At 34.6% G+C, this 17,851-nt stretch overlaps 1 protein-coding gene across 8 annotated transcripts; it reads right to left on the bottom strand.

The window, feature by feature from the left end:
- Nucleotides 1-528: 528 nt before the first annotated feature.
- Nucleotides 529-16,856, bottom strand: LOC143253863 (uncharacterized). 8 transcript variants are annotated; one of them, XM_076508340.1, is made up of 5 exons: nucleotides 16,668-16,824; nucleotides 10,299-10,371; nucleotides 7,698-7,861; nucleotides 5,362-5,521; nucleotides 529-3,288 (listed from the first exon to the last, which is right to left on the bottom strand). In XM_076508340.1, exons 4-5 carry the CDS (start codon nucleotides 5,455-5,457, stop codon nucleotides 1,822-1,824), a joined length of 1,563 nt encoding a protein of 520 aa, XP_076364455.1. In that variant the 5' UTR covers nucleotides 5,458-5,521; nucleotides 7,698-7,861; nucleotides 10,299-10,371; nucleotides 16,668-16,824; the 3' UTR covers nucleotides 529-1,821. The 8 variants fall into 8 exon arrangements, with proteins under 8 accessions (XP_076364455.1, XP_076364463.1, XP_076364456.1 ...); XM_076508348.1 differs by having other exon boundaries at nucleotides 529-3,284; XM_076508341.1 differs by having other exon boundaries at nucleotides 7,718-7,861.
- Nucleotides 16,857-17,851: the final 995 nt, after the last annotated feature.

The following is a 17,851-nucleotide window of genomic DNA, read 5'->3' as shown; positions in this document are numbered from 1 at the left end:
GGATTCGAACACTCGGATTACGAGTCGAGTGCCTTAACTGCCTAGCCATGCCAGGCCTGCACCAATAGACATGGTAACAGTAAATAGCGTTCGAGGGTTTTATTTGTATTTTTACTGCTTGAAACTAACAGCAGTAAAATCAAGAGGAGTTCGGATTTTCATATCATTTAAAGCTGAAATTGATTTTTTTTTTTTAAATATTACATATGATATGCATCGGAACGCCCTAACCGTTGGGAAGGAAATGCTATTAGTATATTAGCCAAAGAATTGCACGAGATATTAAAGTGTACTATAAATGAATCTATTATACAAGGTTTTTTCTAAATCCAAAGCTAAAAGTAACATTCGTTACCGAGATAAGGGTGACTACATACAAAAATCATGCGTTATGACAAGGTACTGAGTCGTGCCATCTATTGTTGGACTTCGTTACTAGCATCCTTTAATTCATTTAAATATTATTAACTTTTCACTTGTAATAATAATTTTATTTTTGGTTTAAAATAATTACAAATTCAAACTATCTTTTATTTCGTACATGAAAAATTATGTTTCTTGCACTTTATTTTCGTATAAAGTATTACAATTATAACCACAATCGATAAATATATCACATTTGGAGTTTAAACAGAATTAATTTATCATTGGAATTGAATGAGAAAACTACAATTATTTTAATTTCGTGGTTCGTAGTAACTTCTAACGAGTACCCAAGGAACTAAATCAAATGGGCAGTTTCGGTGATAAATAATTATTATTATAATTAACATGCAAAGAAACGAAGTCGTCAGTGTAGCCAAACCAGAGATAAAAATACATTTACCAAGTTATTATTTTCGTTTTATGAAACTTCAGGTAATAATTTATAGTAGAGAATGCATGAAATAAGAAAGCACGACAAAATGTCAAAGAAAACAATTTTAAAAGCGCCATCTATTATTAACTACAAATAGCATGTTAAATAACCTGATTAGACGCCAACCATTTCACGTTTCATCTGACGTCGATGTCAGCCAAAATATACGCGAAGCAGATTTTATAGCAGCAAAAAAACAATGGAAAAGGTTTCATCCCTCTAGCGGTGAGTCAATAAAATATATTAAAGTACAGAACATGCCATTTAAGTGCCATCTGTATTACGAAATTGAGCGATCTGAATAACGTAAACAAATAATTGTACAGTTTATGTCAAAATACATAACCAGTTATAAACCGTATTTGATCAAAAATTTAGTTACACACGTTTGTTATCGGAAATGATTTTGGAACACAATTCGCTTTCTACAGTAACCAATACCACTTGTGATGTGAGAACAACATGGACGGGAAATGGGATGTGTGTACAAAGTTTGTGGGTTTTCAAAAAGTTTATCACGTAAATCATGGTCAGAAAAATGACCTTATTATAAAGATGGCTATCACGTGCACATTTATGACAAATGAGACGAAGGAAGAAAGCTAATTATATTTCGCAATGTGTTCATTTCGTAACAGTACAACAAACTTCTGATGACCAGTGGTAAAATCCTTCTTAAAAGAATACCTCTGTCAAAACCTGAGGCCATAGTCTGTAGAGAGTCAAGTATTTTTTCCAGGTTTAAAAAATAGTCCTCTGCTTGTAATTATAACAAGATCCAATATGGAGTTCAAGTAAAAGAACTTCACCATTGTGATAGCCCTCACAAGCCCTCACATTACAAAGCTTCCATGACTCATTTCCTTTTTATACACCACGATTATTCAATTCCCCAATTAGGATAACAACTGCAGCCTCTGTTCTTTCCTACATGGATTTTGCTCCATCTTTAGTTGCCACCTTCATACTTCTCTCCTTTTAATAATTTCACCTCTGTTTCGAAAGTTTCTGTTTGCAGAATCAATAGCTTTCACACACATCTTCCAAACACTTTGATCAGTCTTATCAAATTCGTAAAACTTTTCAACAAGATACTTTATGTACTTGATTTTAGCAGGATTTAAGGGAGGTTTTCTACATCCATTCACATTACCAGATAATCTTTCCTTCTCTGTAAATGTTTTTCTCATCAGAAAAACAGCAAAATGCTGAGGTGAATTACAACTAGCTAGAATCTCTTCAAGTTCTTTCTCACTGAGTTTATACTGCTTCTCAGGAATAGCTTGAACCTCTTCATTTTCTGTTCCACCAATTCGCTTCTGTTGATGAGACTTCTGGAATTTGTAAGAATTCTCTCGTAAGTGCTGAACGCAGCATCTGTCTACTTCAACACTTTCTTCAGAAAGTTTGTTGGCACTTGTCTCTAATTCAAGATTTTCTAGAGGTTCTTCTGTGATTAAAGTGGAAAAGTTTGAAAACTGATTTTTGATGTATAGTGGTCCTTTCTGTATTTCATTTACTAAATGGTGAGGTTCAGACAGTGGTAGCATTGCCTTTTGTTCTGTGTTAGAAAACTGTGGTGAGTCAGTAACACCATGAGGATGTACATTCACTGCTAACAAAGACTGTTCTCTTTGCTTCTTCAAATCACTTCTAAAGACTTCCAATAATCCTTGAATGTACTTTAGTTCCTCCATAACTTTTCCAAGTTGTGAGTCACAACTGCAGTGTAAGTGTACATTATCAGTTGCAGCACCTTGAGGCACAGATGGAGTAACAGAAATAGATGGACCTACAGTTTGAAAAGGGTTAGAGATCTGGTAAGGTGAGGCCTTTCTGAAAGATGATGTAAATGAACAAACTTGAGAACTGGAAGAAGGATTCTGAAAAGATGCATGTTGATCTCGAGAATTTGGGTTACTTGTTCTGTAACTTCTCTGAGTTGGTGCACCATGAAAAGATGTTATTGCAGCTTCTACACTTTGAACAGGATTCTGTTTAAGTACTGTTTCACTGGTTTTTGTAGACTGAGTTTTTTGCCTAGACCCAGTAGCATTAGATCTACCTGTAGGTGATGAAGATGATAACAAATGGTGGTACTGCTGATGAACTGGAATGCATGTCCTGAAATGCTGTTTTTTAGGTTGAATACGTAAAGAAATGTTTCTGCAATCCTTTTTCTCAATTCCATTATGGCCAATATCACTAAGTGATGCATCATCTTTTGAATAACTAACCATCAATGGGCTTGTAGCCTCATTTCTAGAACCAGGATGAGGAACCTCCTGTTCTGTCAGTCTTAGGAGTTCTTCTGTTAGACACCTTTTCTTTGGATCAGGTTTTCTTGTTTCAGAAGTTCCATTTATTGGACTGCTGGTGGAAGATGGTTCCTGCATTTCCTTGGAATCACATTGATCTGATGTAACTGTCTGAAAAGTTAAAATGTGTAATATAAAGTAAGGTAATTTATAAATATCTTGAACATTATTGGTGATTTCAACTGTTTATGTGCAACAAGTTTGCTTATAGTTTATTATTTTTATAGAAAAGCCACATCTGACTATCTGCTGTATCCACTGTGTGGAATTAAACCCCAGATTTTAGCATTCTAAGCCCATAGAATTACTGCTGTCCTGCTAGGCTACTTTTCTTATCATAAAAAAAGGAATTTGGAAACTAAGAATAGGGTACTTAAGGTTTAGATAGGAATATTAAATAGTCTTATAGAAACACTGGTAGCCATTACCAAATATGTATGAAAATGTAAACAACTTTGAAAAGAATGACAGAATATTTTCATCAGTGCAGGATATAGTTGAGAAAATGTTAATAACCATTTTACATATTTCATCTAAAACATGAAATAAATATATAAAAGAAATAAAATATTCTATAATCTAATCAAATATAATGACTAGAAGTCATGAATAACAATCAAATTAAATTAAAACAACTTTATCCAATGCTGCAATATTTTTGAAAAATTGTCTCTCTTCAATTTGAAGCAAAAAAAAAAGAATCACCAAAAACGTGCAAGGGATCATAAAGGTTTCTTTTTACAGATATATATTGTAGCATTTCCAACCAAAGTAAATCAAACATATGGATGCTGGTCTTGGATGTAGAAAACCAGTATTTCCCAACGTGTGGTAAGCACACCTCTGGATGTATGTAGAAAACCAGTATTTCCCAACGTGTGGTAAGCACACCTCTGGATGTATGTAGAAAACCAGTATTTCCCAACGTGTGGTAAGCACACCTCTGGATGTATGTAGAAAACCAGTATTTCCCAACGTGTGGTAAGCACACCTCTGGATGTATGTAGAAAACCAGTATTTCCCAACGTGTGGTAAGCACACCTCTGGATGTATGTAGAAAACCAGTATTTCCCAACGTGTGGTAAGCACACCTCTGGATGTATGTAGAAAACCAGTATTTCCCAACGTGTGGTAAGCACATCTCTGGATGTATGTAGAAAACCAGTATTTCCCAACGTGTGGTAAGCACACCTCTGGATGTATGTAGAAAACCAGTATTTCCCAACGTGTGGTAAGCACACCTCTGGATGTATGTAGAAAACCAGTATTTCCCAACGTGTGGTAAGCACACCTCTGGATGTATGTAGAAAACCAGTATTTCCCAACGTGTGGTAAGCACACCTCTGGATGTATGTAGAAAACCAGTATTTCCCAACGTGTGGTAAGCACACCTCTGGATGTATGTAGAAAACCAGTATTTCCCAACGTGTGGTAAGCACACCTCTGGATGTATGTAGAAAACCAGTATTTCCCAACGTGTGGTAAGCACACCTCTGGATGTATGTAGAAAACCAGTATTTCCCAACGTGTGGTAAGCACACCTCTGGATGTATGTAGAAAACCAGTATTTCCCAACGTGTGGTAAGCACACCTCTGGATGTATGTAGAAAACCAGTATTTCCCAACGTGTGGTAAGCACACCTCTGGATGTATGGCAAAACCTTTACCAGCACATTCAGTAGTCTCTAAAAGGAGACTAAATCCCACTCTACAAAGTTGGAGAACTATCTCAGTAAGTTACCAACACAAACCAGCCAGACTTTGGAGAACTATCTCAGTAAGTTACCAACACAAGCCAGCCAGACTTTGGAGAACTATCTCAGTGAGTTATCAACACGAGCCAGACTTTGGAGAACTATCTCAGTGAGTTATCAACACGAGCCAGACTTTGGAGAACTATCTTTGTGAGTTACTAACACAAGCCAGACTTTGGAGAACTATCTCAGTGAGTTATCAACACGAGCCAGACTTTGGAGAACTATCTTTGTGAGTTATTAACACAAGCCAGCATTATGCATTCATGTATTGTTGACTCATTTTGGAATAATTTTCTCAAAGATATTTTATATTAAAAAAAAACTTGTTGGTACATCTAATCTGTTAAGGTATATGACATAAAAAGGTTCAGAACCCTTGCCATAGATTAACTAAAGTTTTTGACTACAATGATTCAAACATTCTCACCTTCTCTTGATGCTTTGAAGATGACACCATTTTTCTTCTCTTGATATTATCTGGTTTCTCTATTACAGCACCTGCTTTTGTGATGAATCGTTTCATCAGCAACTTCTTTACTTCCTTTAAAACACTCCTCAAATTATACTCTGTATAGTTTCATTATTATCTGTAAAGAAAAATATAAAATGAATATACATTTATTTACTTGTCTTTCATTAACAAAGAAGATGACAGATACTGATAGTTTTATGTTTGCTTAGTTTAATTACTAATATCTTTACACTTTATAATATCATACACTGCAACACATGATTTTACAAACAGTCTTGTTCTATTGGTTGCATCTTTAACACTAAACTAATTTTTGAATAACTTAAATGCTTTACTTCAAAGTTTGTAATACAAAACTTTTCTACATGCTGTCTGTATACAGCTATTCCCAATTTTGAAATGTTAGACTAAAGGAAAACCGTTAGTAAACAAAACACTTTGGCTAATTTTGTTTCATTGAATAGTATGATTTGATCGCAACTCTTAAATTAACCTAGGCCCCAAAATGCACAAAATATGTTTGCTGCAATGCACCACAACTATGAATCCTCCAAATAACATTATGATCATGCTACTTATTAGGCCACATCTACCCTCGTGTAAATAACTCCTTGGTTAAAAACTTTCTAGATGCCTCCCTAACCCTTAGCCATAGCATACAATGCAAGTCGTCATACTTAACAAGTGTTTTAGTTATGGATAGACTTAGCATGAAAATGTTATTTCTCTACATTTTCACACAAAATTGATTAGTTTTAAAGGAACATGTCAAACCCATCAAACAAAACATTATAGCTAATTTTCTGTTTGATATTAATTTGTTTTTTAATCTTTAACATAAACTGCTAGCAAGCAGACAATTACTGAATACAAAACTAATGAACCAGTGGTAACTTATCCCTACCATGAAACTACTGAGCTAGATACCACACACCACCATCACACAATTACTGAATACAAAACTAATGAACCAGTGGTAACTTATCTCTACCATGAAACTACTGAGCTAGATACCACACACCACCATCACACAATTACTGAATACAAAACTAATGAACCAATGGTAACTTATCTCTACCATGAAACTACTGAGCTAGATACCACACACCACCATCACAATTACTGAATACAAAACTACTGAACCAGTACCATCCTACCTTTATGGCATAACCAATGAATACAAGACTATTAGACTAGTACAAAAATGTAAACTTTGAAAATATAAGACAGTCTCAGACAAAACAAAACCCACAGTAGAGCAGTTGAAGTAGCACTTCTATACCAGTGGTTGAGGTAAAAAATACTATTATAAACACACATTATTTTAAGAAATAAATTTATTACATTTATAATACTAATGTGAACATTTAAATTTGTTCCATATCTGATCAGAGTATTCAAATAATTCAGCTGAACACTTCATAACAAATAATTTTGTTGCATCCCTTCCAAATTTGCCGTTTTTGAAATCTGCAACCAAAATGTCATTATTTCTTATCCCCATATGCAGCAAAACATTGAACCTAATAGAGCAATGACCGTGTTCTGAGTTTCCACCTTATCGATAATTTCCATATTTGAAGTTAACAATAAATCTAAAACATTTTTTCTAGTGGGTGCATTGATTAATTGGTGAAGAAAACCATCCCAAACAGTTTTCAAAAACCTTTCTCTCATGGTTTGACTGAAGCATTTCTCAATCAATATGTCTGAAATTAAAATCATCCATAATCATGCCTTAATTAACAGCTGAAATTTTAATCTCACCGTAAAGTTTCTCATCAGTTTCATTCAGAGATCTGTAACAAATTCGTACTGAGAGTTATTCTGCTTGATGTCCACTAACATAAACCCAGAAATCTAATCTCCTTGTTATTATCCTTAATATTCTTGACTTCAACAGGAATTAACTGACAATTTGAAAGAACAATCACTCTTCCTAAATCTTTAATATTCTATCTTTATTAAATAGTCTGTGATCCTGTATTTGGAAGAAACTTCTGTCATTAAAACTGTTTACATTAGACCAACTAAATAGTAACTGGCATATGTATCAAATGTTTAGTATATAACATCGTAAAACTTAATTTAACGTATAATGAGATGTTACCACTTTAACGACCCAGTAACAATTGTATCTTTAATTCTTCAGAGTCTTATGTGTACCAAAAAAAACTAGACATCTTTTACTGTTAACAAAATTAACTGTGACTGTAGTTCTAAATGTTTTTGTTGGTAATAAAATAAAAAAAGAATTGTTTAACAAATTTAATCACCAAAATTATTCTTACATGTTCAAATTATAGTTTACCGTTTGCTGCAATGACAGTGCCCTGAAACTTGTCTCTTCCAGCCTTTATTTCTACTCTCCTTCCAGGAGCAATCCAACCTTCGACTTTTCTTTTTGGAACTATGGTTGTAGTCTTGTCGTGAGTGAAGTACACAAGTATAAAGGCTGGAGCGAGATTAAACCATAAAAAATGACATTTTACTTAGTTTAGGAATGTCTATGGCCATTAAGCAAGAAACTGTAGGCCTATTTTACAATCTTCATTATTGATATCATAATTATAACTCATGAGTGTGATTTGGGAGTAAGAGGAAAAAAAACTGTTGAATTATTGTGAATGCTGTATGTATACTATGTCCCACAGAAAAATGTAAAGGTACTACCCCTCCCTCTTGGAATCCTACTAATGCTGTAGCTCACATTGCCTAAAAATATAAATAATACTAAAGTTGCATTATTAACAAACATAACAATTAATTTCATAAATTTGAAAAAAAAATCATAAATTTAATATTTCATTCTTTCAATTATAGAAAAGTTAGGTGAATGAGCCCTATACTGTGGGCAGTGTTCATTAGGTCTACTACAAATATAGTAAAAAAATCATAACCTTTGTCCCGTTTTTTTTAACGTGCATTCACTTAGGACGTCAAGATGAAAGACAAACTTGAAAAACAGCTAAAAGGTTCCTAAATATTTGAGTGGTTTAATAAGTTGTCATTTCTTATTCTACTAAAGCTGAACATTTGCAACTAAAACCAATTTTGGCTTTTAGTTTTCTTTTTTAATCTGCAATAAGCCATTGAGGAATTTAAAGGGAAAACACCTGAGATAATTTCCTGTGAAAGATTAGAAAAAACACAAAATCTGTTTCAGGTTTTTACAAAATTAAAAAAAAAAAGTTAATAAGTTTGGTTTGAATTTTGTACAAAGCTACACAAGGCCTATCAGCACGAACTATCCCTAAATTAGCAATGATAGACTGGATGGAAGACAGCTAGTTAACACCACCTACCACCAGTTCTTGCACTACTCTACCAATAAAAAGTGTGATTGACCACAAATTTATAATAGTCCCCACGACTGAAAGGGCAAACATGTCTTCTGTGACAGAGATTCTTATTCGAGACCTTCAGACTGTAAATCAAGAAGCCCTAACCAGAATGCTATGCTAAACCTTAAACTCAAACAGAATTAAAATATATTGTTTTTGTGGATTTCTAACATAAGCACGTTATTTCTAAAAATATAAAAATATCATTACAAAAATAAAGAAAAGATTCCCAATATTGATACAGATTTGATAAAATAAAATTCGTACAAAACTCGTGCAGTAAACTAGACTCGACATCTGAAGCTATGTAAAAACATAGTTAATTAATAATTTAGTTGATTTAAAGCTTTCACAATTCACTAAATAGACATTAATTTATTTGTTGGCTATAGCCACACACAAAAACTTATGAATATAACCACAACATATCACATTAATGTTAATAATAGACATGTTATTTTGTTTGTTGACACTAACCACACACAAAAACTTCAGAATACTGTGAAAGTAACTTAAATATATGACAGCACTTTAAAAGTTGTTCGATTGTGATAAATAATCATGTTATCAGAGGAAGGAATGGGACAACACAGAATCACCTTCCTCCAAAGTTACAACTTTGTTAACGTTATAGTGAAGTATTAGCAACCAACTGATTAAACATTTTTATCTTTCATGTCGAAATTGGCTCTAGGTATGTCGTATAAAAACAATACCTACTGATTCGTAGCATAACCAAGTCTAAAGTCTAAAATCGCAGTTTAAAATTCTCGAGGTGAGTCCGTCACAGGTAACCAATAATGTGGCGTTTTTGTTTGACAACGAACAAACGATTTCTCCAAATAAAAAAACAAAACGTTTTAGTTAATTTTCACAAGTTACATCCCTATTCGATAACGCATCAAAACAAAACCTGCTCTGTACTGTATTAAAGGTAGAGAAAATGGCCCCATGTATTCTTAAGATCGCTGGTAGGGGTATTTGTTTTTGAATTTCGCGCAAAGCTACTCCAGGGCTATCTGCGCTAGCCGTCCCTAAGACTAGAAGGAAGGCAGTTAGTCATCACCACCCACCGCCAACTTTTGGGCTACTCTTTTACCAACGAATAGTGTGATTGAACGTAACATTATAACGTCCCCACAGCTGAAAGGGCGAGTATGTTTGGTGCGACGTGGATTCGAACCCATGACCCTCACGTTACGAGTCGAACGCCTTAACCCACCTGACCATGGCAGTCCTGGCTGGTACGGGTATTAAAACTTCATTTAAAATAAAATACAAAACAACGTCAACCTGAAGATGACCCAAGAAGATCAAAACGTTGTTCTCTACTTTATTTTAATTAACGTGTTAATACCCATACCAGTCGTCTTGAGAATACATTCTTACATAAGAAACACAAGTCTCAATGTTTGTACTGGTGATGAAGGTTGCGGCATATATGTCCCCTAACTGTCAAAGAACAATGAAATATGACGAAATGAGTTCTGATCCTGATGTTTAACAAAATGTGACTACGAGCACTTTAATAGAACATTTAGAACTTACTTTGCATTCGAATACGTAGTCCAACAGCACTTTCAGGGGCTGTTGCTGTCATGCGTGAAGTTAGTTCTTGTGTCTGTATAAAAAAAGAAAAACAAAAGTTATTTAAAACAAAAATAACTCACTTTATACAAAGATAATATAAAGTCCGATCTTGCAGGATTAATTGCAGCTATATTTTCAATAACTTGTGTGTGTGTGTGTGTGTGTGTGTATATTAGGCTTAATTCATGAGTAAAACACATATTACCAAATGGCGGTGCTAATGGGAAGATATACGTTTTACTACCACAAAACAACTTTTTGTTGCAGTAGCGTAACGAAGTAATAAAATACTGGAAGACGAAGCGACTGTTATTGGGTTAACTTTATTTTCACTTGGAAAGCTCGCATTACTTGGTGTTGAGAAAGTTAAGTTTATAATCAAATGTCAACCAAGTGTTACGTATTATAAATGATCTCTGACGAGTTTCCGATTTATTATTTTACATATTACGATTTCAAATAGCCTGAATTTTAATCTAGAAGTGAATCGAACGTCCATATTCATTAAATTTACGATATTTACCAACAAGATTGATATTCACAATTTTCTTTCTTAACACAAATATAATTTAATATACAAACAATAGTACAATTTACAATACCGCTTATGACAAATAATTATTTATATACAATAGTTTTACAAACTTACACACAATATTGAGTCTGCTATCTGATTTGGAACTGAATATTTTATCGACGGTTCACAATGAGCGAATTAATTTTGAGTTGATATTGTTAAATTTCGCTTAAGCGAGCTAGTTCTTTAATCTTGGCTGGCCTCATGCCGCTTAGAACTTGATTTTTCTCAGACGAAGATAACTAATGTACTCGTAGAAAAATACCATTCGAAGTTAATTCAGTGAAGTTAAACGGTTTGTAAAGTTCGAAATCTGTAAACTTCCTGAACAAATATCTGTAGTTTCCCGATTAGTGAATGTTAATCACAGTTGTAGCTTCCGAGATTTATAGTATACTAACTGTAGCAAACCAACAATATTATACTGTCTTTTGGCGCGTCGATTTTGAAAACTTTATGCGAGGTTCTCGAAAGTCCAATTGGCAACAATATGTTACATACACACATCGCGCATTGTTGATTCTTAGACTCGAGAATCTACTACAAATTTAGAAAATTTCACAATACATATTTTACGATATAAGTTAGTACATTTATACATATAGACTAACTTACATAAATATCGATATATATACATATAATCTTGGCGAAAATCTTAAGGATAATGAACATAAAGAAAAATATGCATTTTGCGTTGTTAGACTCAACCACTTATTTGAGTAGAGCTTCGAAAGATGAAAATAAGAAAAGGGAAAATAAAAAGTAAAAAACTTTTTTAGTATTTAATAGAGAAAAATGTGAACACTATGAAATTAGCCTAAATACAACCTGATCAAACGTTTAAGACCATACTAAAAAGAAGTCCTTAACAGGGTAGGAAATGCCCAACAAGAAGTCTCAGTAATGAGTTACACGGCCGTCATTGCGAATAACTCGTACATTCGCTTTGGCATGGTCGATATAAGCGTTTGCAGAAGGCTGGCTGGAATGTTATCCCATGTGGTGAAAATGGCTTCACGAAGATCATTCACTGTTTGGAATTGACGTCCATTTCTCTAGACTTCCCTTGCCAACCACCCTCAAATGTTTTCAGTGGGGTTCAGTTTGGGCAAACACGTTGGATGGTCCAAAAGAATCACATTATTCGCCATAAAAAAGTCCTTTGTCCTGCGGGCATTGTAGATTGCAGCATTGTCCTGCTGAAAGATCCAATTATTTCCACGCAAGCGAGGGCCTTCAGTCAATAAGGATGCTCTCTCCAACATGCCAATGTAGCCAGCTGCTGTTTGATACTGGATGGTCCAGATGGCTTCCAACGTTACTGGCACGATAAGGATATTCCACCGGAGACATTTTCTACATCACACAATGGAGGAGATTCCATCATGATCTGGGGTGCTTTCTCCTTCCATGGAAAAATGGAGCTTCAGGTTAAATTTTTTCTCATCAGAGAACAAAACCTTCATCCACTTTACTACGTCCCATGTTTGGTACTTCTCAGCAAAGTTTAACCAAGCCGTTTTGTGGTGTGGAAGGAGGCGTGGCCTTTAAAGACGTTTACGGTTTTTAAAGCCTTTCTCTCGTAGATGCCGTCTTATTGTTCTTGAACTGCATTCTGCTTCCGTAAGGGCCTTAATCTGGTTCGACGATCGACTGGTGTCTTGCCGAACAACCCTTCAAATCCTCCTGCTCAACGCCGGCGAAATTTTCTTGGGCCGACCACTTGAAATTCTCGTTCCGTATCCCTCAGGATTTTTTAAGAAATTTGCAACAGCAGTTTTACTACGCCTAATTTCACCAACGATGGCACGTTGAGAGAGACCTTGCTTTTGCAGCTTGACAATTCTGCCACGTTCAAACTCTGTCAACTTTTTATCCTTTGCCATGTTTTTACTCAATGTAACACAGGAGATGTCAGAGGGAGATGTTGGCAATGCTAATGCTTGAACACAAATGACTAAATTTTGTTACGTGTTTACCAATTAGATGATCGCTTCGTTTCAGTATGGTCTTAAACTTTTGACCAAGCTAATTTCATAGTATTCACATTTTCCCTGTTAAATGCTAAAAAAAGTTTATTTTTATTTTCCCTTTTCATCTTTCGAAGCTCTACTCAAATAAGTGGTTGAGTCTAACAACGCAAAATGCATATTTTTCTTTATGTTCATTGGCCTTAAGATTTTGGCCAGCAGTGTGTGTGTGTGTGTGTGTGTTAGTAAATCCATTACACACGCTAAATAACACACACCCATATAGAGCTTATATTTTTCTTTTGTTTCTTATGTTGTCTTCCTGAACTTCCACACGCAAAGCATGTAAACAATCAAACTTCAACCACAAAACAACTGACCACTATGCTCCACTGCCCCCACCGTATATACCCAGTATGTATGTAACTGGTATTATCTGGCTAATTTACTGGTTTGAGACATGGTCCAGTTTTTCTGTCTAAAAAAATGTAGTCGTGTATAAGTAACGTTCGGAGATGTCGCTATGTGCTTAAAAGATTCGAAACCTCGTCCATAAGTGCGGGAATTTATGGCGTTTTATTATGATATTTAATATGACTTTCCATTCTTATATTCCAAGACACCAACTGGATATTCGGGGCACTGTCAAATAGGATTAGAACAAGATCCCCGACCACTAGCGCCGAGCGACGTCTCTGATTATTATGCATACTTTGCAACGTCGTCACACGTGTGAGCATCGTCTGCTGAGGATCTACATTTTGCTCACGCGTCCAACTTGCGCCATCTGTCCTAATATACTTGCTCAAATAAACTTTAAACTCCCGGATTTATGTACGTGTACAATCAACCTGCGTCCATATTAATCACATAACATTTATTCATACTAATATCATATATTTCATCGATTAAATCCATACCACGAACATCAAACGAGAAACAACAGACACCCACGAATCAGGAATGTCTTATAATGTACTTAACTTTTATCAAAATTTATCTGACTTTTTACCGACCTTCCTAAGAGAAAAACATTAACGTGCACCAGCACTTAACGACGAAAGTTAAAAAAGTGTGTATGTGTATATATATAGTAATTTACTAAGAAATCTTTACTGTTCCATATTACAACTTACCTTACATTAAAGTATTTCAAAAGTTGTAAGAAAACGATATATTAAATACTTAGAAAACAGTTTCAATCACTTTTACCCTAACTAAAAATAGAACTGAAGAACTGTTCCTGTTAATGATAAAATTATATCGTAAGAAACCTGTAATATAACACCTATTTTGCACACAACCTTATAATAATATGCATTACTGTAATTACATTACTGTAATTTTTCTTTAATGTTCAATACAATACAGCGAGAACAGTAAAAAAAAAAAGAACATTGTATACTTTAGGCTATTTAAGTAAAATACATAGTTAAAGTTGGTGCACACTGTATAAGCTAACACTTCGTATAGGTCTAACACAAAAAAAACTACGTGTAGAAATGGGTCTCATGAGAAACTGCGGCCCGGCATGTCCAGGTGGATAAGGCACTCAACTCGTAATCCGAGGGTCGCGGCTTCGAATCCCCGTCACATAAATATGATCGCCCTTTCAGCTGTGAAGGAGTTATAATTTGACGGTCAATCCCACTATTCGTTGATAAAAGAGTAGCCCAAGAGTTAGCGGTGGGTGGTGATGACTAGCTGCCTTCCTTCTTGTCATACACTGCTAACTTAGGGACGGTTAGCGCAGATAGCCCTCGTGTAGCTTTGCGCGAAATTCAAAACAAACCAAACCATAAACTAGTCCTCGTTATAGTTTGGTTACATGGTCGTGTTCTTACTTTATAAACACCCATGTTAACAGTTTTTTAAGTATTTTTCTGCGTATTTCTGTACTTCTAAAGTACTGGTCGTCGATATTTGCCGTTTATCTAATGTGATACTGAAACACTCATGAACGGACAATTAATAAACTTTATGTCTTTTATTATCAACTGAACATTATATCTTTATTTAAATCGTTGTATGAGCTTGAATGTGTCCTTCCTTTAAATTGTAATCTACTCTACGGTTTTTAATTTTGCTTTAACAAATTAGGGTGATAAAGAACCGGAAAATTGTCAATGAAGGTTCAAAAATCATCCTACAGTCTGCACATGCACGCATATTACTATATTATCTGGGCTATTCTTACAGAGGTATAATGTTGGGGGAGGGAGTGGGGTCAGATCCGACCTTTTGTCATTCCGTGGGTGAGGCCTAATGGTGATGAGGTTTGACGACAATCAGTAACACAATCACTTTATTACTTCATCTGGTAATAATTATATAACTCATTTTATCACGCGTTATGTTACTACTTTTATTTTTTATTTACTGTTTATTATTATGTTTTTATTATAACGATTACTTAGTTCTGATAACCTAATATATTATATTTTAGTACTAGCCTAAACCTAATCTGACAGAACCTTGCGAGATATTGGGATTATAGCCGAAAATATCAATAGTAGTGAGTATACTCAGCTGATGATACGGTGCATTATTACCTTTATATGCAGAAACTCAAGAAAAGTATACTTAATTAGCTAGATTGATTGCAAGGTTAATTTTTAACAGAATCGTCAGAGGTGACTAAAAAATTCGGGATCGGACTCACCGACGCGGGATTTTTTGCGTTTCAGTTTGATATCGTTTAAATTTTTTTATTCTGATTTTTCAAAACACCAACTAGAGATTCGGGGCACGAATTCCGTATACTAGCATCTAGTGATGTCTGATTTTTAATTTCGCTTTAAGTATATAACCTGCTCTGATTTGAAGTTAATATTTATAATAAATCAAATATTTCTTATAAACAAGAATTAAACTTCTTTGTCAATCATTCGTCCTTTTTTTGGAGATATCTTCTGTAGTCTGATATTTTTATTACCTTTTATAATTAAGTTACAAGCTGAAGAGATATTTAATTAGTTAAACTATGCAGAAATTTTGAAATATCAGTTGTATGCGCGCATGCGCAGGACTAAATGATCTAGAATTTTGCTTAGAAAATAAGGACCTAAGTTTTAAAATTAATATGAACATTTTACAGACGTAACTGCAACCAAACACAAACGTATTGAATTAATTCACTAGACAATTATTCTAGTTTCATTTCACGCCAAAAACATAATGCGCGAGCTGAAGAGAAAATTGGCGAAATCGCGAGATGTGCAATGTCTATATTTCTACCATTGCGACAACGTAACGATCTCAATTTCATGTTCTTTTATTTCGCGAACTGCTCTCTTTACGAGCATAACATATGAAACTTTCGTTTTATTATTATATAATATTCAAAATGGCGCATTCAATACTTTCAACGCTTTCTTCTGGCCTCGAACGTCTGAAAGTATGAATTCGCCTACATAAATTTTGAAGCCTACATCTGAATTTCTACTTTAGAACATGTACATAAATTCTCGCTTTCTTATTTTGTTATGTATAACGTTCAAATTGAATCACCTGATTTCTGAATGTATGAACAAATACAAACCAATAAATATTTTTTTTAATATAACTTAAAACTAGTGCGCCAGTTGAAAGCGATGCGCAATAATACGATTACGCCATATTATTCTGTACGCCCTCCTTTCGTGACTACTAGACTACTCTACCATGTGAAAATAAATTAAAATACTTTACATTGGGTAATCTTTTGATGTTCACACTTGACTTATTAATCATATTTTATAATACATATCATTCATTTATCTGATCAAACGAGGAACTTACCTACTTATTTTTATAACTGGAATCACGATTTCTTCGTACCGTTATAACCAAAATACAGAGACGCGTTTAAGACGAGATTCCTTAACACTCATGCATTCAAATACTCAAGGACAAACAAGTAGCACCAAAAAAGGACGCTGCATTTCTTCCTGCACATATTGTACCGCACCTGATGTTTCAGTCTGAACTGTTTATTCTACTTTTAATATGAGCACAAAACCTTAGGCGATGAAAGTTCAAAGGTGTTACGATTAAAAACAGTTGCTAAATTTAAATATTATATAATGTGGTAGGCTGTAATTTTGTGGAAAATTAAAGTCAGCTCGTAGTAGCTAATCGTGATTTTCGAGTTCAAACTTTCATGAATGATTTGTGCTTTTTGAACAATTTATATAAACCATTTATTCTGGAACTGACAAAATCTAATTACATTTATTTATTCTTCAAATTTTATTTATATGACGAAGAGTTTAAGTCGTTACGCAGCCAGAAGGTCACTGGTAACATATAGGTACTACCACTTGCGAGGTAACCAGTCTCCACGACAGGGATGAGCGCTTATTGAGGCCACTCTGATAATACGCAAATATTAATGTGCGCTTTTTCTACTATAAGTAATTAACACTTTTATCACTTGTTTAGCTAATTGCTAAACAGAGACTTACATAAGGAACGATTTGTTAACCACCACAGGTATCAAAACCCAGTAGTCGTAAGCCTACAGACTTGCCACTAACACATTGGAAAGAGAGCTAACGATAAAGAACAAATCTCGTTATGTAAAGTTTTAAAGAAAGTCATATACTTAAATTTCTTTGTATTTTAACCATAATCTTATATACTCCTGAGAATAATTTTCACTGAGAGCTAAATTCAACTATACTCTTCAAAAAAAGAAACGCAAAAGGCAAAATTTGAGACATATTGTTAACAAGTTTATTCCAGGTATGACATGTGTGAAACTTTGCACATTCACTGCTGAACATCCAAAGTCTGCAAAGGCGAAGTCCACGCTCACTAGGTGAAGTTTAACGTCACTCAACGTCAATAACGAGTATGCCCCCGTGAGCATCAATAACTGCTTGGCATCTCCTGCCCATGGAAGCGATGAGATGACGAATCACATCCTGTGGAATGGCTGTCCACTCAGTCTGCAAAGCTGCTGCAAGCTGAGGTAGAGTCTG

The sequence above is a fragment of the Tachypleus tridentatus genome, chromosome 6 (genome assembly GCF_004210375.1).
Source record: "Tachypleus tridentatus isolate NWPU-2018 chromosome 6, ASM421037v1, whole genome shotgun sequence".
In the NCBI taxonomy this organism is placed as follows: Eukaryota; Metazoa; Arthropoda; class Merostomata; order Xiphosura; family Limulidae; genus Tachypleus; species Tachypleus tridentatus.
Note: the sequence above shows the minus strand (reverse complement) of the source record. Positions and strands in the feature narration are given on the sequence as shown.